The 22,920-nt window shown below is 48.2% G+C and overlaps 1 protein-coding gene across 2 annotated transcripts in view; it reads right to left on the bottom strand.

Moving 5' to 3' along the window:
- The window catches only part of LSP1 (lymphocyte specific protein 1), a 47,984-nt gene that overhangs the window by 10,214 nt on the left and 14,850 nt on the right, over positions 1 to 22,920 (bottom strand). For both annotated transcript variants that reach the window (XM_083863280.1, XM_083863281.1), the window contains exons 2-10: positions 12,843 to 12,995; positions 10,570 to 10,659; positions 7,206 to 7,389; positions 6,124 to 6,249; positions 3,413 to 3,456; positions 3,160 to 3,241; positions 2,673 to 2,813; positions 1,802 to 1,882; positions 816 to 930 (exon numbers count right to left, since the gene is read on the bottom strand). In XM_083863280.1, the coding sequence (XP_083719406.1) occupies positions 841 to 930; positions 1,802 to 1,882; positions 2,673 to 2,813; positions 3,160 to 3,241; positions 3,413 to 3,456; positions 6,124 to 6,249; positions 7,206 to 7,389; positions 10,570 to 10,659; positions 12,843 to 12,995 (991 nt within the window). In that variant the 3' untranslated portion in view covers positions 816 to 840. The remainder of the gene's footprint in view (positions 1 to 815; positions 931 to 1,801; positions 1,883 to 2,672; positions 2,814 to 3,159; positions 3,242 to 3,412; positions 3,457 to 6,123; positions 6,250 to 7,205; positions 7,390 to 10,569; positions 10,660 to 12,842; positions 12,996 to 22,920) is intronic.

Here is a 22,920-nt window from a genome sequence, read left to right as displayed (position 1 = left end):
GCTTGTTTTCACCCTCAACTTCCTCTCCACTCATTGTGCCAGATGCTGCCCAGTTGGATCCAACCAGTTATCACCTCCCTGTATGCCATTCCTCCTTATTGCCACAACCCTCTACTGTCATCCACTCGAGATAACACCAGGATATCTATGAGCACAAACACAATAGGAACATGAGATCCAAAGACCATTTCAAGAGAGCACAGAGACTGCAAACCAGCCCTGCCTTCCCCTTGCTGCACATCAGAGAACAGTCCTTTCTGCTCTGTTGGTCTACCCAGTACAGCAGATGTTCACATCCTTCCTGCTACAACCTTATTATAGACTGGTTCCAAGAGGTTACGGAAGTCATTAAAAGTTTTCTCCCTGATTAATTCAGCAAATCTGGGAATTAAACCTCAGAAACATTTGAATTTCAGAAGTACATCAGCCCCCATGCTCAGCCAGAATGACTTCCAGCTATCTACTCCTTGCAGCTTAAGAGAGCATAAGGAAAGACAGCAGATAGAGACCATTCCTTTGAAGTAGCAAAGGCAAACACATCTTCCCCCAAAGAGCAGTAGCTGAGGGACTTGCCCTATAGATTAAACTAATAGAGGTATCCAGCTTCCCGCAACAGCATCAGAAAAGCAGAGACCAAAACAAACCCCTGCTGTGTACCACTCCAGCCCAGCCCACCAGGCCCAGAAGCAAGGCTCCAGCTGTTCCCATAGAGCACCTTACAACTCACCCAAAGTGCTGCTGGCAGAAATAATCCCAGCATCCTGCCAGAACAGCCCAGGAGTTTGTTACATAGAGCAGAGTCATATCCCACCTACCTGGTTAATGAGTTCTCCAGACATACTATTGCTCTGCAGCATCATCTATCAACACCTTCTTGTACTGGCCATGGCCTGTTGCAACAAATTTATACTTTTTGCCAGAAGGAACAGGCTGAACGGGAGAGAAAGGAAGAGCCAAAGTCAGCATTTTTCTCCATTAAATAGGCAGTCAAAAATCAAATAACTGAAGCCAGAGGAGCACATGATACAGTTGCCTTTAATCCCAGAGGGCTTGGAGACAACCCATTCTGTACTGCCTTCTTGCCTCCTGCACACAAACTCTCCGCACAGATCCATCACCACCTTCTATAAGGAAGGGGTAACACGACAAGAACAGGATATGCAATAGGAAAGATGCAACTGCAGGCATTGTGAGGGAGGCCTCATCTAAAAGCCTAGATGCCCAAACCGGTGTTGTTTTTAATCCATGGCAAGAGATTGTGGGATTTACCAGATCCTGGCAGTTTCAACACAGGAATAGACAGGATACTTTGATCTTCCTCTCCCAGCCTAGGCAGTTTGAGCAGTAGCTGCTTGCTGCATTTTAGAAGACATTTCCACAAACATTCCCACAAAACCCCAAGTCCATCTGCAAGCGATACTGTCTTAGGTTCAGCTCCACTTAGTTCTGCATGTTTTGTTTACTCTCAGTGCCAAAAAGCATAACAAGAGCAAAATTACTCAAATTTGCAGTTCCATGCGTCTAGAAGGCTGGGACTCCCAGCTCCTGGGCTGAGAACAACATGCTATTCAAGAGATCTTTCAGAATTACTGGATATAAAAGTATTTTTGCTCCCATTTTCACTAGGGCTGAACCAATAGCAATTCACTGTTAGGAGGAGCTCTGAAACATGCAGTTGCATTGATAGATACAGGCAGCCTTTGTCCCTTCAGAACATTATCTTCTTAATACTTCCAACCCAGCCAACAGCTTTTTTCTTTTTCAGCAGAGCAAGTGCTCTCACACTCAGACACCAACTCACCTTGATACTGCTCTCAGGTTTGGGACTCCCCTTCTGTTCCCAAAGGCTTCTTTTACTCACAATGTCTCCAGCCACGATATCCTGGGAAAACAGTGTTTTCATTACTCTTCATTGCTAATGCTGCTGAACGTGTCTTTGTTCACATCCATTTCCAACCCACACATCTGACCTTTTTTTTATTTATAATATCACATCATCTGACCTATAACAGCTGGTGCTAAAAGCCATGACTGTGAAAACATCTTCCCATTCCCAGTATATCCTATGTTTTCCTATCACTCTTCCACTAGAGTCTGAATTAGCTTCAAGATGTTTATTTTCTTAAGTTCATTAACTATTTAGGACATGTAAACATCAAGGCTCCTCTCTCAAAGAATTCTGCTTTCATAAACACAGGATTTGCAACCAACGTGTTACAGAACCAGCCTCACCCACAACAACCAGAAAGTGAAATCACTGAGAGCAATACATAATACTCCCTGCATTTTCCAAGTTTATAAGATATATCACCTTAGTACTAGATCCAACTTCATGCTTGACAACTGGAGCTCAGCCCAAGCCCCTGTAGAGACACATGCATTCTCTCCCCACCAGCTGATTTTATCCCCATTTCAAAGCAGAGCCTCAACCAGCAACACAGGTTTTCCTGGATGCACCACCAAGGAACAGCTGGGGACCCCATCAGGAAAACTGAATCTCCAAGGTGCAAAGCCTTACAACATGATGGAAGACCTCTAATACCGATGCCTTTGGAGCTTGTAGGCCCCACAAACAAGATGTACCAACAGGATAAACAAGGACAATTCATGTTGTGTCCAGGGACCAGTCCCTGCCTCCGGCACGAGCAAGGGAAGTGCTCCAAGGGCTGTACCTTACAGGGGGAGGACTTCACAGCAGACTGAGCTGTGACCTCCCCAGTCTCCCAGAGGCTTTTTGTGCTGGCTACCATCATGCTTGTGGTGGGAAGGTCAAGAGAGGGCTGCCGGACAGGTTTTGGAGCCTTTGTGGAGGTCTGGAAAATAAATGGAGAGAGTTTGCCATCAGAGTGCGTCTCTTGATTATTGTTATCCCTGGAAGGTCCTTGGAGATAAGGGGCTGTAAAAGGAGACTGGTAGAGTCCTACTAGTTCCTGTCAGATACTCCCACTCTTTAAGCATGAGAAAACAAGCATGGGAGAGCTAAAGAAACCTATTTCATGCTGTGGAGGGACTTACAGACAGGAGCAAGGAGGGCTCCCACCCAAGGGAAGACAATTTAGTTGTCATCTCACAGATGGGAAGGCTAAGGAATGGTGGAAGAGCAACACAAGCAAAGAGGGCTCCTGGAAGGGGAGGGGCAGACAGAACACAGCAACCCACCTCAATAGCCTGAGTGTACTGCTCCAGCCTGTCATCGATCTTCGACACAGGAAGAGGAGGCTGACTCTTCTTTATGCTGTTACTGCAAAACAGAGAGGAGGATTAAGGTGTTCCCTCAGTGCCTCAGGCAGACAGGAGGACTTTGAGGGCTAAGGCAGCCTGTCACTCCTGCCCTTCCCCACAGTGGGACCTGCTGCCAATCTCCATTTGCAGCAAGTGGCCTGCCTTACCCTGAGGCCAGCCCTAGAAATACCTTTTCTGTATTGAGCGGTTCAGAGACTCAGTTCTGTCCGTGATCTGAAGGGGAGAAAGAAGACAAAGATGTAACTTTGGTCCATGGACCTCAGATGGATGCAGGTCACCTTAGCTGACCATTTCTTGGCCCTGATCTCTCACCCATATTTTGGTTAGAAACGCCTCACTCAGCCCCCATGTTCCCCTACTCTCTTCAGAGAGACAGTGAGCATTCCCCTTTCTTCCTTCTTTCCAAGCAGGGGAATAGAATCCCAACCAATTTCAGGGGCAAACCAACAATGTGTAAATTGACTGACAGCTGAAACACCAACCAGGACCATTTTCTCTGCTTGTTCTGGTGAAGAAGGTCTCTCAAACCTTTGCTTTCCTAGCCAGACACAAGAAGGGAAATGGCAAGTGCAGGAAGATGAGGGGGAAAACTAGAGGCCACATCTGCAGAAGAGAAGCCAAGCATGGGAGCAGCACAGGCATGAGTTAGGTCAACTTATCCAGAGAAGCACACAGACAGGGCAAACCAGCACATGGAGCCACCTGCAAGGCAGCTCTTCACATCAAGCCATCAGGAAAGAGTTTTGCAGCAGAGGCTCCTATGCAATAACTCTTTGGCCAAAACAGGAAGGCAAGCAAACATTTCACAGCCACTGCAGGAAAGGAAAGCTGAAATGTTGCTAAACCTTGTGACTCTTTCATGCCCCAAAAAACAAGCATACAGAGAGAAAAATCACCTTGAAGCCAAAGTGGGGGGCTTTCTTAACACCAGCTCCCACAGAGTCAAGGAGCAGCAACCAAGTAAAAAGGAGCCTTCTCCCCCTGTAAAACTGCTGCCTGTGCCACAGGAAACATCACCTACCAAGTTAGCAGATAAAAAACAGCACTAAATGATCCTTTAAGATGCTTTCAGGATGCCAGTGCTAAATTTTAGCTAAACAGAAGGCAAGACGGTGTCACATAGAGGACACATTTACCAGCTGTGCCCAAGAGCACAAGGCCCATTAGAGAACAACCAAATAGTGCAACCCTGGCTAATAGAGATGACCTGGGGAGAGTCACTCTGCAGGGTCCCCCCACAGCAGCACTTCAGAAGCCCATCAGTCAGCTCTGTCTGCTGGGCAGGCTGTCTGCCTGCTGTCAGCTCACTCCTTTGCTTGCTGCTTGCCTCTGAGCCATGACTTCACCTTGCTCATTGATGGGCAGGCTGGTACCTGACAGGGCACAGCACCAATCTGAAAGGGAAATCTGGCAGATCTTCACCTCAGCTTCCCAAACACAAGTACACATCAGTAGGAAAAAGCCTTGCCAACCCTGCTAGGGACATGGTGTGCAAGTGCAAGCCATACACAGGCACCTCTGAAAGGTCATGAGCAAGCATCAGGTTAAACACAGAGGGGCCTAGAAAAAGCTGTAAGTGGCAGTGTGTCTCAGTATGACAGTCTAGGTAGGAACAAACTTTCATCCTTCCTTTGGAAAGATTCCAAGCTGAGATTTTTTCCTGAGCAGTTTTACATCCAGCTTAGTGTGCAGGTGAGCTCTGACATCACCATTATAAAAAGAAATAGAGAGTATTTCTAAACCTTTCCCTGGCTTAATCCTAGCAGCAGCAGTTAACCTGATGTTGAGAAGCTATGTGTGTTTTGAGTTGTCAAGACAGAAGTTTCAGCACGTAAAAGTTGCTGAAAGTGTTTTCCACATTTTCCCACCAGTCCCACTTCAGGAATGTGCTTTGGCTACCCTCACCACACTTCTCAAACCTGGCATTAGCACTCAGCCTGCATCCACACCCACTCTATCTCCCCTCTTCTGATTGGACTCTAAAATGGATTCTCCACTCAAAGCAAGAATCTGATGGCTGCAGATGATGAAACCTTCCTCTTGCCATCTATTTACTGATGCAAAAGGAAGTACTTATACAATCATCCCCAGTCAGGAAATATTGAGTAAGCCTCAAATAGCACAAAACTAAATTCAGTAAAAGCAAAGATAGTTCTAATAGCAGATTAACAGGCTACACAGACTCCTCACCATCTCCCTCACTGCTACAATCAAAAAGGTTAGAGCTTACAAAGAAAAAAAAAAAACCCATTCAGTACAGAATCACTTATCTGTACCTATTGTATTCAAAAGCACACACACAGAACTGAGGATTTGTAGTAAATACAACACAAGTCATAAGATGCAATTCAGGTGGTGTTAATAATGGAAGTTTCACAAGAGCATCAGTGCAGACAGATGTCATTGAGAAGCACAATGCTTCAGAGATCAGAACTACCCATTTGTTTAAACAACTTAAGTCATATGTTTTGTTCTAAGCAGAAGAAATGCCACTGTTCCAGTCATTGGGGTTTTTTTTCCCTTTGGAAGGGAAATTTCATTAAGATTAAGTTCTTGTAAATTTTGTTAAAGACTACAAATGTTGAAAGCACAGGTATCTCAGTATCACAATATTCCCTGGAGCCCTCAATGAACTTTAGACTTTTAGAGTGATTACTACAGCCTCCAAGAGCTCAAGCAGGCAAAGTAGGAGGAGAGGAGATTGACAGCCATGAAAGATGAGGCAAATTGCTCAAGTGGTTTGTCTCAGCTTGTAGCAGGACAAATAACGGGATTCACACCCCACACTGCTGTAAGCCCTGGATAATCTTTCCTCATCACTACTTGGGGCCTCTGTTGTGACAGTTGTCATGCATGCAGAGGGGCCTCAGGAACACAAACCTTTGTGGAGCACACTGCAGTGTCAGAGGACAGCTCCTCCTCCTCCAGGCTGGCAAGGCTTGGGGCCTTCTGACGTTTCTCTGGTGTTTCTTCTTTCTCTTCATCATTTCGCCTTCTCTTCTTTTCCTGAGTGCAGAAAAAGAACAAGCCAGGAAGTGAGTTGGTCAAACTGCTTACTATGCAACAACAGTGATTTTTCCGTCTCCCAGACTTCCTGCTTTACACTAAATAAACACAAAAGCACAGAAATTTTGAGTTAACATTATCTAATTTGGAAACATTCAGGAAGAAGCTCATATGTCATTTGGAAGGGAGGGCAGAAATCAGAAATTTTGCAGGTTTGAGATTCCCAAATGGTATGAAAAGGGTCCTGCCATCAGTTACAAAGATCTCTTACCATAATTGAGATAAGAATACATTAATTTCTCATTTAGAGGCCAAAAGGAGAGAGAGAAGATACTTTTAGAATAAAGAGTTGCAAAGAGTAACACACAGCTCAAATACAAAAATCTTACTAGCCCCAGACAGTCAAAATCCATTTACAAATTATATTTGAAGCTCAGCCCTCTAACTTACACACCACTTGAACTCCAGCTTTGTCTCTCTCTCTCTCTCCTCTCCCCTTAACCAGGGATTATCAGAACAAAAAAAACCTCAGCTGGGAGCAATGCAAGGCCAAGAGATCTATCAAGACAAAGCACTTCAAAGGTGTGATAAAGGCTGGGGAGAGAAAAACAAGCACCCTAATTTAGGTTTGAGTTTTCCTGTAAAGCTACTCACTGCCCATGAGGCCACAGGAGAATTAACACCTTCCTCCTCAGTATGACAGGGACATGGCAAAGCCACCACAAACTCTGGGAGCAAACACATCACCCTCACAAAAGGGCAGAGGCTGCCTGCAGTGACCGTAAGAAGGCACAGCACACAGGCAACCAGCCCCAGGTTATGCCATGAAAACACATCTAATGCCTGCATGGACTCAACTTTCAGCAGTAGTGGTGAGCCAAGACAAGGAGAGCAGCCCCCAGCATCAGCTCTCCCACCAGTCCTCTGGAGAGAGGGTCAGCTCCTCCTGATCCCACCTCTTGCTCAGCTTGCTCTGCTTCCTCCTCCTCTCGGGCCTCTTCTTCCTCCTGGCACAGCCTCTCTTCCTCTCTGACAACCATATTCTCCTCTGGGCTTTCCTGATCCAGCTGGATCTGCTCCAGTTTGACTTGAGCTTCCCTCACACCACTGTCCTCTTCTTCGTATGACTGTCTTGGAGACCTAGAGGTGAGGGAGAGACCAAAGAAGAATAGCACAGTTATGAACCTACAGACACCATGAGGTACCTCAGATGTCTAGAAATCCAATTTTTATCACTTCCCCAAGTCTGCAGCTTGCTGATTATTCCACACTGGGCTCACACCAGTTCCAGGTACCCAGATGTAACAGCAGTCACATTTCACTCCCCCACTTCAAATATCCAAGACTCAGCTCAGCTAACAGCTGTGGCAGAGCTGAAGGTATCTGCCTTACGATGCGCAAAACCCATACAAAAGCAGAGAAGAGCCCTCTGCCCAAACCCAGCAGAGAGGACACTGCTACTGTGATGTGGTGCTCCTTCAAATCCCTGCCTGGCTACAGCTAAAATCCCAGGTGCACCAGCACACCTTGCAGCCAAACACAAATCTGATGCTGCCCCTGTGGTTTTCAGCATTAATTCAATGTGGTGCATCAAACACAGCCCTTCTCTGCCTAAACTCATCTTCCATGTTAACAGAGTTTCTTGCTGGAGGAGAACCCAACCAACAACACATGACCACACTTCTCAAGCTGCAACTAAACTCTAGGGCAAGGCTGCAGAGCCACTCCGCTGGAATCATTTCATGGACAAGGCACAGTGCTTCACAAGCAATGCTGTATTGACACCTGATCCCAAGCCTCAGTTTTACCCAGTGGGAAAAAAAATTACATCTCTACTCACATCACTCATCCCATATCCCAGCAAAACAAAGGGATTCCAAAGCAGATGGAGTCACCCCTAGGCTTAGGGGTTTAAAAAACCACAATGGGTTTGGTACAAGAGAATTACCCCAGGTCTCTGAAAGGAGAACCAGGAGTATGTTTGTGCAATCAGCTTTGCAAAAGCACAGCAGCCCATACCTCTGGGAACAGGGACACTAGGACTACAGAACCCCAGAACTCTCACTGGCTCACAGCCATGCACCAAGCTGTTATTGCCATCTTACTTTCCCTAGCCAAAAGAGCTTCTCCTCCCACGCAGTTCTTAGAAAATCGCCTGGCTTGAGAGAGCAGGGCTAGAGAGCTGGCTAGCAGGCAGCTGCCAAAGGGCAAGGCTGACTCACTGCTCCTCCCGCAACAGGCAGCACCAAAACACAAAAACAAGTTCCAACAAGACCTTTCCACCCACCTCTCTGCTGCTGGGAAGGCAGCTCACAGGTCAGCCACCATCCAGCCCTCCACATGGACTACACAGGGAAAAAGATGATGCATATGCTGGCTCACTTAACTTGTTTCTCATGACCCTCTCACCAAGAGCAAACAGGCTCTGAAGGCCCATCGAGCTAGCAGCTCTCCACCAGGATGCCAGCAATGTCTCCAGCAAAAGTGCAAGCTCATATTAAAATTTAAGGCCAGCAAAGACAATACAGCCTATAGGATGCCTTCCACAGCAATGTTGTATGGGAGGCAGCTAGGCTGGCACAGCTTCACCTCCTTGCATACAGCTGACAGCATGGATCTCTTACCTCAAAGAGGAGAGCCAGGACCAAAAAGAAAATGTGCCTTAACACCAAGGCCCTCAGGGGATGCAGGACCTGGTTTGGTTCCATCCAACGGAGAGCAGATATCTCCATCCACTCTTTCACAGCCACAATTTAAAATCCAGGATTATAAATAGAACTTCATCTTTAGTTAAACAGGAGCAAAGGGAACTGGTCAATCCTGACCATAGCATTGCTTGTCCCAGCACAGAGCATCACAGGCAGACACACAACCTACCTGTGCTCACAGCACACTCCAAGCTTGTCCTCTGAATGAAGCAGGTCCACAAGGACAAAGCTGCAGAAAGCCCAGCCCCAGCAAGGCCACAAAGCCTAAGCCCCTTCAGCTGTCTCTCCTAACCAGCTCTTGCTTTTAAAGTACCACCTCTCACTGATGGGCTTCACCTGCCATGATCACTACCTCCCCTGGCCAGCACCCTCCCCTCCCACTACAGGATAAACACAAGCATCACATAAAAACCCAACAAGAAATACCCGGGGAGCATAATGTTAATTCCACCTATTTCTCTTTTGAAGGCCAAGGAAGGAATAGCAGTAGCCTTTCTTTCCAGAAAAGCTCTTTGTAAGGGGGGCTAGAAAAAGAGGCAGCAAACCAGAAAGCAGATGATTTCTAATGGCTCCCACAGATGTTATAGTCATGTTGTGCTGTGCCTTGGAGGTGCTTGAGAAGTGCTTGTGGGGTCAAGGCTGCAAAGGTACAGCTTGCAGCATGGTTTAGCCACAACGTTTGGAGAAATGTAACAAAACTTTGAGCTCTTTTTATTTATTCTGCAGTAAATATTAATCTTAAGCATTTTTGCACTCACAGAACAGTTTGAGTTGGAAAGGACCTTTAAAGGTCATCTAGTCCAATCCCTCTGAAATAAGCAGGAACCTTTTAAATCAGATCAAGTTTCTGATCCAGCTCTGTCCAGCCTGACCTTGAATGTTTCCAGGAAAGGGGCATCCACCACCTCTCTGTGCAAAGAATTCTTTGGGGTAAAGAAGACACTATGCCAAAAAATCCCTACAAAATCAAGCTGCCAAGAGAGCTGAGTCACAGAGTTCATGTGCAGGTAGATGGTATCCAAGGCAAGTGGTTAAGGCAGGAGCTTGGTTTAGTTCTGTAAGACAGGAGTGGTGGGAGAATGGAGACTAAACAGCTGGCACACAAGCACCCCTCAGGGCTCTTTGCTGCCTCTTTTTCTCTGCTAGAAGAGGAGTCAGGCACAAGGTGGGCTGGGGCCATAACACCCACTATGCTGACATGAGCCAGGAAGCAGCAATAACTTAGAACAGCTTTTTAGGCTGGCCTGGATTATGTTAAGAGACCATTTCAGCCCCTGCAGCAGCTCAGGTGGCTTAAATCTGCTGTTGTCACTTCTCCAAACCCAGGCGTCCTGGCAGGCTGCCATTGCTTGGAGCACGAAGCTCAATCCAAACATCCCCAAAGCTTGGGGCCACCCCTGGGCCATTCCTCCCTGCTAGCCCAAATGGCAGGCAGAGAGCATCTGGCCCAGTGGTGTGGGGCCTGTTCTGTCTTGCTGATGCTCCAGACTCTGGCCTCATTCTTACACAAGCTAGATTTGACCTGGGTTTGGTCACCCCTCCTCAGGGACAGATAGTCCTTTTGCTGGGGACCTGGGTATCCCTGCCCTTGGTTCGTCTGTGTCCCACCCACCTCTGCTTGCGCTGCTCGAGCTTCTGGGACCAGTCACTGAACCCCTCATCTTCCTCCAGCTCCGAAGTCCCAGATGGCTTGAAGTCATAGCTGAAACACAGCAAGAAGGAAAGTTAGCATTGAGAGGCATACAAAGAGGCCAGAAAGAGCCACAGCCTGACATAGTGCTTCTCTCCTTCCAGTTATTCCATTTATTCTTCTCCAGGTAAGCTGCACTGTTGAAGATAGCCATGGCAAAATCATTCCAGTATTTGTGGCCTTGACCACAAATGTGTGCTCAGGCTAACAGAAAAGCTCCTAGTGAGCAAGGGAGAGTGGCTGAATGCTGTTAGAAAACTGGCTGCTTCCCTGTGTCCCTCTGCAAACGCAACCCCAGGAGAAGCACAAAGCCAGCACAGCCCCATCATCACCACTTTAGCTGATGTCCATCCCTCTGGCTCCCAAGGACACTCCTGTCTTTTCTGCAAACCCTCTCTTCTCCTAACTGTTTCTGGTTTTCTTTAGCAGGGGTAAGGGAGAACAGGAGGTTCACTCTGTCCCTTTGGAGCAAGGAAATGCAGGGATGGGTTTGCACTAAGGGGACTGACATGGATAGGATGAACCTCAGTGTGGGAAGAGCCACAGGAAGGAGGGGGCAGGATTTACACAAAAGAGAATGAAGCTTTTTAGAAGATTAATAGCCGGGGCTGACCCTGGCTGCATGAGCAAGCCCAGGTGGCTGTCAGCAGCTGTAAACAAAACCAGGGAATGGTCAGAGAAGAAGAAACATCCTTGTGGTTGAGCCTGGCCCAGCAAGCTTTGGCATCATGGAGCAGAGACCAAAACCCTTCATTTTAGGAGTTGTTCTTGTCATTGCCCTCTTAAGCACTCAATTAAATTTGGGCAGTGCCAATGGTCCTGCAGGGTCGGCAGCACAACTGTGCCCACGCCAACAGGGCTGGAGCCTGCAAGATGGGTTACTGGGGCTGCTCACAGCAACCAGCAAAGCACACACCAGAGATCTCATCTGCTGTTTTAAAGACCTTTTCAAATTATTTCCTAGCCCCTACGTGAAGGGGGGGGTTGGAAAAGCTAATGACTATTATTACTTTCTAGACCTTCTGTTTGCTTTCAGAGCAGACTGCAGCGGTTTTGTCTGCAGAATATTACTGTGTGTATTTCCACAAAAGATTGGGAAGGTGTTTTGCAATGCCTTTGTATATATATATTAAAAAAAAAAAAAAAAAAAAAAAAAAAAAAAAAAAAAAAAAAAAAAAGAGTCCTGAATAATTTTGGAAGTATCTTGAAAGAAAAATCTTTTAATGGAAAAAGAATAGGTTTTCATAAACAACTTCTGCTATTTTTCCAGTAAAATGAAGATGTTGCTTTTCTGTGACTCTAAATCCAAATCCTGCCACCACTTTTCCATTGTGTTCAATAGATTTAGAAACAAATTGAACACATAAAGAGTGGTAAGACTGAAGACTTTGAGACGAGAATTCGGCAATTCAGAGTGCAGACTAGTTTTTGTGCTAGCCCACAGTGCTGCACAGCATCTGGGCTGCTGAACCATGGACATGGGGAGGCTGCAGTAGGATGTGGTGTGGGATGCTGGGGATGTCATCCTATCCCTTCTGCAGGTGTTTCCTCTTTGACAGCAGACAGCTCAGCATCTCCATAAATGCCTCCTGAGCTATTTCCACTTAGGACTTGCCCCATTAAAGCACAAAGTCAATTTTAGCCCTCAGAGCTGTGAACTGCACTAGTTCAGGTGCTGCTTCATGCTTCCCAGTGCCAGGGCAGCATCCTCTGAGGGAGGAATGCGAAGCCCAGCCAGGATAGGTGATTGCTTGCACTGTGATCTGCCTGGGGTTGTGCATCACATCCTCAGGCATATCTGTCTTTGCACATATCAGGAAACTCCATTACTTTCGGTGTAGGATGACTCCCAAGTTGAAATTTAACCAAGTACTGGAATCACTGGCAATGGGGACACCCTGCCAGAGCCCAGCCTGCCCCAAGCTGTCCCAGTGTAAACTCTCAGGGCAGTAAAACCTCCAGCCTCCAGCCAAGAAAACTATCAAAGCAGGACTTCTGGGGTTTTCTGCCCAAACAAGAAAACACACTGTTTGCTAGTGTGCACTAAATCCTCCAGCCCAAACCTATTAGAGAACTTCCCCATCTTCCCCCAACCACCCCAAACAACAGGGGCACACACACTCAGTGGCTGCAGGAGGGGTTTGCTGCAAGGACAAAGTGTGTTGCTGAAGGATTTATCCACGGGTGTTTCTTACTGGTTTTCCTGTGGCAGAGCTGCACTCTCTGAGCAGGAGACGCTGCCATTCAAGCCCTCCTCAGCCTGGGACCGCAGCTGCTTCTCCCGCTCCCGCCGCCGCCGCTCTCTCGCCGCCTCCTCCTCATCTTCCACGCTCCACTGTGCTGTCAGCCTGCCAAGCCAGAGGGAAAACCCATCTTTAACGCCATCAGGCAGTCCTGTGAAACCTGGTAACAATCCTCTGAGGTGTCTGGGCTCCCCCCAGCAAACAGCAGAGGAGAGCTCCCACCACGAGCGGTGATCCTCAAAGTGACATCCTCACCTCCATCAGCACAGCTCTGCAATCTGACTTACTGATGGGCAAGGATAAGGTGGGACATAGGGACTGGGAGAGGCCTGCAGGAGAGCCTGCCAGTCTCCAGAAGGAAGATGTGGTACATATCCTCTTCCTACCAGACCAGCCACCTGCCTGTGGGCTGAAGCCCACTGGAAAGCACCATTCCCTGCAAAAACAGTTCTGCACACCAAGAACAGTTTGTAAATGGTCCTGCAATGCTCAAGATATCTAAAGGCTTTGTAAAGGGTCTTGCAGTGCCATAAGATATCCAACACCTTAATCTCAAGCTTTGGCCCATGGAAGGCACAATCTGTACCCTGGGGATGAGTTTCCTCATGAGTTGAGCCGCTCCTGCCTGATCAGGTGCCAGGGAAACAGTGGTGGAGGGCAGCACCTATGTCCTGCTCTGCCCTGCCTGGCTTCCTGCCACCCCTGCAGAGAAGAAAAATCTACCCTGGCTTCTCCCAGACATCTCAACTGCTGGATAATAACACCTCTGTCAGCAGAACAGCCTCTTGCATCCCCAAGGAAGTGATAAGGCGGATGCCACATTCCTTCTCTGGTGATAACGCCAGTCCAGTCCCCCACGTGGGATTGGCTCCTGCTCCACTGGCAGCACCAGCTGAGACTCAGGCAGAAAGGGACATGCCATGGGGTGGCCACCACTCACCCAAAGGGCCTGTGATGGCAGCTGGAGCTGGGTAGGTCTGATTTGTGGTACGCAGGGCTGATGCTGGGGCTGATGCTGGGGCAGACACCTCCTCTGTGTCACACTCACCCCTGGCTCAGCCAGATCCAAAAGAGACACAAAGGCTGTTTTCCCTGGCATTTTCAAGCCTGTTTACAGAAATGTCTTTCAGGAAGGCACACACATGGGAGCTGGGAAGTCAATCTCCCACCAGCAGCAGGACCCAGCCCAACCTGCACTTCCCCACCTCAGGCACACCCTGAGGACCCTGGTCCTCTTAGGATGAACCTGCTCCATGGGAGATACAGTGCAATATTATTCAGATTGGAACAAAGAGCCTATGGAAAGGAAAATGGAGGAAAAACCCAAACAGAAATGCCTTAGTTGAGACTTGTTTCAGCCCAGTTTGAGTGAATGAGGGGCAGGTTTCAGCTGGCCCCAGAAGTGCCACTCTGCCAGCCTGCCCAGCTTTGCCCTCAGTCTGGACTATGAAGCATGTGAGAGAGCCTCACTTCACCATGAATCTCAACAAAAAGCTGCTTTCTTCTGAAGTTCAGGACGGATACCTCCCTATCCCAGCAATGGGGGAAAAAAAGCCCACTGGGATTACTTGATGAAAAATGCAGCCTTTCTAACTACACTGTGAATCTTGTTAGCCTTTCCAGGGAAGACTCACACAGAATCTATTTTACTCTGCAGTGCCAGCAGGACTGTTGAGCTTAGCCCCAGCAGCATCCCTTTGCACAGTGGTCCCACCACCAGCCAGTCAGGAAGCTGGGGATGACTCCAAATCACTGCCCTCCCAAACTCCCACCTGCCCCAAGGCAGCAAAGCCAGGTTGTGAGCCCAATGAAGAAAGGTTGCTCATCCTGCTGTATGCCCAGGGAGGAGCAGGGAACAAAGCAGACCTCAGGACTAGCCCAAGAGAATGCTCCACTGCCATGTAGTTACTGCCTGCCTTCTTTTGGGTGGGGTCTTTCTGCAAGCACCAAATCCAGCTCTTTCCCTTTTTATCCCCTCAACACCCCTTGCCACCTAGGTCTCCACAAGGAACAAAGCAGACCCAGACCAGAGCCTGGGCTCCCCTCCTCCCTTCCCAACTCATCCCACACTCCTATTTATTATTTTTCCTCAGGTTCCCATAGAAACCCTTGTCTGTGGACCTGGCAGGAAGCCACCATGTTGTTGTTGTTCTTTTTTTTTTTTTTTTTTTTTTTTTTTAATATATAAATGAAGTCATTCATTAAACTCTGCCATGATCTCCCTCCCTTGTGCGACAGCTCCAGATAGTCTCCAATTCGGAAAGGCTCTTAACCCCCTCTCGCCCATATCGCCCCAGTTTTGAGGAACAAAGTCCATGTTTATGCCAGAACAACTTAGATTTCGATTAAAACCTTTCATTCCCTCCTCCAGTTCCTTGGGAAGCTGCTGCAGAGGCGGTGCTCCACCAACACCCCCAGCTTGGCCAGGGTGCTCTAGGGAGCCTGGAGGGGGGGGTCCCTTCTGAACCACATGAGCTTTCCATACTGTGAGAGCAACGTTGGTTGGCAGCCCTCTCCCTTTCCCAGTTGGATGTGACTAACTCTCTCCCCATGACCTCACCGGCTCGCTATTCTGTCCCTGCATCCTTCGAACAGGCTGAGGACAGAGCCAGGGGCGACCGTTCTGGGGAGAAGGATTTTTTCTGCAAAAGCAGAGAAATAACTTTCCCAGCTCCCTTTGCCACAGAGCAACCCAGGTTTGTCACAGAGCAATTCCACCTTCCAGGTTGCCTGCTGCTGTGCTGGGATGTGCCTCAGACGCTCTGAGCATCCTGGGGGGGCTGCAATGCTGGGAACAGTATGCCCCTGTTCAGCAGTAGGGGCTGCAGATAAAGCCCCCACAGATTCAAAAATACCAACACCCTCCAGCAAACACCTAAATCGAGTTTATTTTCAGATTCTGAGCTCTCTGTCATGCTCAAATAGGCTGGTAGGGGAGTGAGGTTTAATAAGTGATGCGTTGGGGTTCAGTAATCACACTGACAAGGAGAGGAAAAAGGATGATTACTTTTGGACTGACCTAGCAGCACAAATATTTGTCTTTAGTGAAAAACAAACAAAACAAAAAGAAGCAAAAAACACAAGCAAATGAGAAACTAAGCCTTGCCAAAGTCCTTGTGTTTGGGTCAGCTACAGGGGTTTGTTGGACCCCAGACAAAATGTGCCATTTCAATTTGGACAAGCACAAGTGTGAGCAGGGGGTCAGCTGTTAAATTGCCTTTCGAAGCAAAAAGGTGGAAAGATTTAATTTCCAAATGGTTCCATTTACTAAAACGGGGCCACAGTCTCCTGTTTGCTCTAATTGTTCACAACCACATTCAGTAACTCACCATGCTCAGCCCACAGCGGTATTTCACAACCGTCTTTCCCAATTCTAGAAATAATTAATTACCAGTGCTTCAGGATCACGCTGATCCCATGTATCTTCACCTCCAGCCAACATTGTCCCAGGTTGGTCCCAGGCTGGGGAAGTTTGGGGAAGGAGCAGATTTATAGCTGCCACTGGGACCAAGAGTTCTCAACTTCATGTCACCCATCACAGGACGGGGAAATGGAAAGAAGACTTGAAGCTTGAGGAGTTGCAAGATGAGCTACAGCATGCTACACTCTTGCATCCAGCCACCTGCCTCCATAAAACCCCTCTATTGAGGGACTTTCATGCAATGTGAAGGAAATTCACCCCCTTAAACAAACTTTAGTGTGACTGGAGAAGGGAGGAGAAAAGGAACAGAGACTTCAGTGGCCCCAGCAGCTCAGAGCTGTGGCAAGATTTGTTCCAGCAAGACCTCTTCACAGGACTGGGTCATTTCTCTTACACGGTCCCTACATCCCTGCCAACAGCTTTTGGAGGTCTTGGTTGAGCCAAACACGCTTTGTGGAAAGGGCTTCTCTCTTCCTGAGGACATTCTGCAGGTATAAGGATGAGCTGAAACCACCTTGGTTCAGCTGTGCCCACAGAGATGCTGCCTGCCAAGCATTAGGGATGCTTATATTTCTGCTCAGACCAGGACCAGCTGCCTGTTTCAGATCCAGCTCTTGACCTCACCTCCCTCTGGACCCCCAGCCAAGGGTGGGGCTTTATTTCTGTTTGCACTACAAAACACCTCTTCCTGCAGCACAGCGATCCAGGCACCCGCACTCTGGCTGCCCTGTTCCACATGGCCACAAACCCCGCTCCAGACAAGCCAGCATGGCTGGGAAGGTCACGTTTCCTTTGGGCAATTTCTCACCAGCACTTGAGGAGATTTTAATATTCAGGCAAGGGAAATTTCTGGCACCAGATGAGCTGTGTTTAAGGGAAACTCTGCGGACTCGAGGAGTCTTTTGCATGGCTGACGGCTCAAAGGAAGCTTTGCTGGCCCAAACCCAACCTTCAGCACTAAAGCTAATTCCAGAAAGGAAATCAAATGCCTCCCAGAGGCTTTGGGCTTTGCAGACCTGCGCCAGAAAAACTTAGGAACCTTCTACCAGCACACTGGACATTCTTGTCTCCTGAGCTCACCAGGGTATCAGGCTGGGAGTGTGTTGGCTTTGGTTGCTGCCTCTGTTGGGTAGGTTGCCTCCATAAAGCCAGGGTACAAGAGGGAAGAGATTTTGGGAACAGGATTTAGGAGGAGCTATGTGCAACCCCAGAAGATACACTGTCCCATTACCTCCAAAAAACCCAGTATCCATCCCAGCTGGAAATATCCCTGGAAGCCATGGGGCTGCATGAATTAGAGAAGAACTGGGAAGGGCAGCCCTGCCTCCCCCAGCAGCCATCCCATCTCTGCTCTGTTGAGGTTTGGGGAAAGGGAGATGCCAGAAACCAATGCAAGGGACCTTCCCCTTCCATGCAATCCACTGCAGCCTGCATTGCCCTGTCACAGTGCCAGATACAACATCAGTGCAGAATATGGCCTAGGACCATCAACAAGTTCATCTGCTGCTTTATTTCATCTGCCAGGCTTTATTTCATATTGCATTTATCACACATTTATAAAGGGCCCTGACTGCTGGCAGGAGATGTGCAGCTCACCCTGTCACATGAAAGGGAAGAGGACACCCTCTGAAGGCTACAGCTCCCTCACCCACTTGATCTTCTGCCAACAAATTAATCACTTATTAGCGGCATATAATGGCTCTGTGTGACTGAGTCAAGTATGCTGAAATACACAGATAATGCCTCCACTCATGTCATTCAGGACCACTGGTGTCAGGCCACCACAGAAGTCATGGGTTTCCATGCCTTAGGAGTAACGTGGCTGGATAGCAAAGATTACAGCTGGGTCATCATCCCACTGAATATGGAAGGGTGTGTGCATAGTGAGGTGTACAGTACAGGGAGAATGAGAAAAGACATAAAATGAAGCCTTATTATGTCACAGCCTGAAGTTTATTTCAGCCTGGCCCTGGGAGAGTTATTCTAGCTCTGAAACAGCAGTGTGTCAGTCAAAGGCAGCCAGAGATACTCCACAAGCCTCTCCCTCCCATACATTCATGTAATTCCTCAGCTGCATTGCTCCGTTCAGAGTCCAGGCTACAGAGTTTGAACAAGAAGGGGGGCAGGGGGAGAGGAAAAAATGCATCTGTGTGCTTCACCATCAGCCTTTTTCTCATACCAAGCTTCCCCACCCCACACGTAGCTGTGCAGTCTCAGCCATGTCTCCCCATTTCTCCTATAAATCACAGGTCACTTTCAGGATGTGAAGAGCTGCTTCACACCCCAGAGTGGCCACAGAGCCCATCCCCACCTCCTTCTAGAACTGGGAGTGTGGAAAGGCAGCACGTATGGGGTGATAAGGACACACCAAGGCATCTGGACAGAATATGATACATCCCAAACTTTCATCAAGCACAAATAGAAGGAAAACCACATTCAGCATTGCAGAGACCTATCTCCCTTTTAAAAATAAAAGCAACTCTTCTTTTTTTAAACAGATCTTGGATTTCCTCCGCACAAGCACATCCCGTTTCTGCCCTGAGAAGGATATGCAGATGTGCAGCTCTGTACCCCATGTGCCACATATAAAACCCTGCCTAGTTTAGCCTTCACTAAATCCCCTGCAAAGATTGACCTGTCATTGTGGCATGACAGACAGGGAAAGCCCCAGGATGGTAATTTACTGCTTCCACAAGCAAAACAAGACACCCTTGAGAAAGCTAGTGGCAAATGGCAGAAGCACACCCTGGAGGAGGGATAAAAGCAAGGCTGGTCCTTCATCATGAGCTTCATCTGTTCCCTCCTGCCACTCACAGGACTGTGGCTCCAATAAGGTACATGGAATGCTCCACACTTCCAGACACCATAGGTGATGCACAACCACTCACAGAGACACAAGGCAACCAGTGGGAACAACTGTTTCTTTTTATTATTACTGATTTTAATCATGGCAGACAGAATCCAAACTAATCCTTTCCAAGATGATGAATTGCACCCTCAGGACCGTGGGTCCTTAGCACACAGATAGGCTGGTGCAATAATGTATTACCATCACCGGTCAGGATTTTGGCAGGGGGGAGGAAAGGGCTGGAGCCTGAGCCCTCCCAGCACTGCATTGCATTCAGTAGGTGTGAGAAATCAGTGCTGTGCACAACCTCAAACCATGGCTCTTTCTCACGGTCTCTCCATCTCAGCCCTAAGGTTCAAGGAATTGGAGGGTTTTTTCTACAGGACAGGAAGTCTGGGCTCAGTTTTTGCAAGGCAGAAGCATGTCAGAAGAGAAAATAGACTTGTCAAAGAAATGCAGACAAGTCAAAAGCTGCCTTATCCAGCTTTTGTATTTTATTTTTCTCCTCCTTAAGAGGGAAGCAAGACTCCACAGCCTCCCTGCCTCAGCTACAGTCAGCCAGCATCCTTCTTGATACACTCCTGCTGGAAAACAAGTCCGAGCCTAGAAAGGTGAGCAATTGCCTTATCCCTGCTTCAAGCTGGGATTAAGAGCAAGATTTGTATCAGCGTGGTGGTTTTTACAGCACAGCTGGCTCGGCCCTCACTTTGCAGCCCTGGGGGCAAGGCAGTTCCCCCAGCAGCAGGAGGGAGTTTGGTGTCTGAGCACTGGTAGGAGGCACCGGGAGGCCGTGAGAACGCACTGCTCCACTCCCTGGGAGAGCTGAGCCTCTCTTCGCTCTCAGCCCTTGCTGACGAGTAGTGCTGCAGCAGGAACCAGAGTCAGCAGCAAGCGCTCAGTCCCTGCTGTGCTAGGGCAGAGCGTCTTCATGAGGAGAAAGAGTCCTTGCCCCAAAATACTGATCCCAAAATCCTGTGTTTGAGGGCACAGCACCCCAGCTCCTTGCTGTGGGACAGAGGCACTTGGCAGCCCCAGTTGCGTTTTGCCCGCCATAGAGCTGAGGGATGGTGCTGATGCTATTTGATGCTCCATCAAAAGAGTTAGAAATGGAGGCAGAAGGAGAAACCAAAATAATCTGGAAGCTGAAATTTAGTTTTTAGACACCGTCCCAACTGCAAAGTGTCAGGCCTCAGCTTCTCCATCCAGTGCCCTTTCTAGCTGAACCATACTCAGACACACATGGTGGTCCTTCTCCACACCATCAGAGGATGCCAATAACCTGTGCAGCCCGGATGGGCTCAATGGTTCACTACAGATTCCCAAAATTTCCATGGGCTCAAAGTTCAGGCCCTGAACATCCAATTGCTTGAGGGCAGGTAAAAATCTGAGTCAGGCCAGGCTAAAGGTAAACAAAACCCATGCACTGGTTTCTGAGAAAGGTCAGTGGTAGGTGGAGTTCTGACCAAACAAACCCCAGGGCTGGAAAAAATCTGGGAATGGATCCACAGAGTACTCAAAGGGGACAGATGAGATGCTTCAACTAGAGAGAAAGGATGAGCTGTTATCCTTGGGGTGAAAGCTGAGGGTGAGCACCCCACAAGGCACCCAGAGTGGGACTTGCCTACCACAAACTGGCTTAGCCCTTACCCTCACCCTGCCCCACAGCTCAGCTGGGCTGCAAATCCCCAGGTTCCTCCTGGCTTGCAAAATATGGTGGCATCACTCTACAAGCAGCTGGCACCACCCTGGGATGTGGGAATCCTCCGGGAATGCCATCAGTCGGGCCCAAAGGGGTCTCCTGGACACTCCTCCCTGCCAGTAGCCTCTACTCATGTCTCCCTTTCCATCCTCCCTCCATTTGTGGGGTCCATCTGTTCTGCCCTGGCCACAGCAATGGGGCAGAGAGAATAAAAAAAAAAAAAAAAAAAAAAAAAAAATGAAGGCCACTAATAAAAATATCAAAATAGGTTAGATTCAAGAAGGGGAGCACCTTAGGCTCCTCGTGACCTGTGCAGGCAGAATTGCAAGGCATGAATCACACTGATGAAGGCCCTGTGATCCCTGCTGTACCCATCTCCCTCCTCTTCCCACACAACAGCTCTGCTACTGGCTCATTTCTACACCTTTCACCTTCCCCCATCTTCCCATAAAGAGCTGCCCCACTTCTTCACAGCAGGAACTCCTTGCTCCCTACACCTATCTAAGAGCCAGAGAGTTGAAGCAAAGTGGTGCTGCAATAGCCCCTGGAGGCAGTAGCTATCTCCCTGGCAACAAACTGTGCCCAGACCATGTCCTGGCATCAACCACACACTCCCCCACCCCACAAAACATGTTCTTCCCCTTCAGAGCACCATCCAGCCCTCCCAAGTGCTTCAAGCTCCTTGTTCCCAGCTCAGCACTCAGGAGGTCAAGACAAAAATACTGGAGCAGCATCTTCCCTGCTGAGACACATCCTGGCAAGCTTTGGGAAACATCGAATGCAGGCAGAAAGGAAGGCATCCCACAGAGCTGGGCAGAGCCCCCATATCCTGATCAAACTGAATATTATACTCACAACACACACCAAAACTCAAGGAGTTCAGGGAATTTTAAAGCTACCCCTAGTGCTGAGGAACTCTAAGCATCACCAAGAGCATTGCTTAAAAATGCAGTAACATGTTGTAGGGAGAAAGAAGGGGCCCTGCAGCTGCCTCATGGGTGCCAGGACAAGAGTGCTGGAGATGGCAAGCATCTCATCACATATATCAGGCCAAAACACAGTTGTGCAAGATTCATTTCAGATCTCACATTCTGGCTTCCCATGTTAATGAATCCACAGAAGATAACAAAGCAAAAATCCCATCCTACAGAGCAAATGATTAGCTCTATCCTGTGATCAAATTTTCTGGCTTGTTTTCTTCCCCTGAGTTTTTTCATCCTCAAGATTCAGCCCCCTTTTCCCACAGCATTATATGCACTTCAGACTTTGTGGCATTGCAAAGACATATAATTAGAGACACTGGTTTATTTGTTGCTCATGGAGCAGCCATGCTCTGGAGCCCCTGTTCTGCACCAGGTCCCCATTGTGCTGGGAAGCAAAGGGGTGTTGTAGCGTGTAAGAACACTGCCCATTTTCCCCAAGAACAAATCACAGCTCATTTCCTAATGGCACTCCAGATTCACCCACATGCTGGATAAAAGAGACAAGAGCAGCAGTGCTTCCAGCTCCCATCCATATGCCCACTCTTCCCAGCCATGCACCCCCAGCCCAGCCATGGGGACACAACTGCAGCGAGCCACACAGCACTCAGCAGGAGCAGTGTCAACCACGAGGCCCAATAATCCAGCTCCACGGAGCAGCACAGCTGCTTCACAGAGAGGCTGATTTGTAGGTTAATTAAACAGCCATATTCTTTTGTGAAACACTTCAGGCTCAATAAATAGAAGGAGAGTAAAATTCCAGCAGGAGCAGATAATGAACTGAATGAATCGACATGACAGGTGCTGGATCCCTATCTTATTTATAGGAATTCATTAGAAGGATAAGGAAAAAGAGATCGTGATAACAAGATAAAGTGGCTCATGTTTGGAGAGGACTTTAAAAAAACACAAAGCCTTGTGGGCGTGTGAGGGATCATCACTGTAACCGTGCTACAAGGGGAGAAATATTTCCCCACTGATATCCTGATAGAGAAACTATGCTGGACAAGGGGAGTGCCTGGGCACACAGGCCAAAGCAGGGAAGGCAGATAGGCCTGCAATTGCCCATTCTTCTCATACCT

This window comes from Zosterops lateralis (assembly GCF_965231275.1).
Source record: "Zosterops lateralis genome assembly, chromosome: 6".
NCBI lineage: Eukaryota > Metazoa > Chordata > Aves > Passeriformes > Zosteropidae > Zosterops > Zosterops lateralis.
The sequence above is the reverse complement of the archived record's forward strand: the minus strand, read 5'-3'. Positions and strand labels throughout refer to the sequence as shown.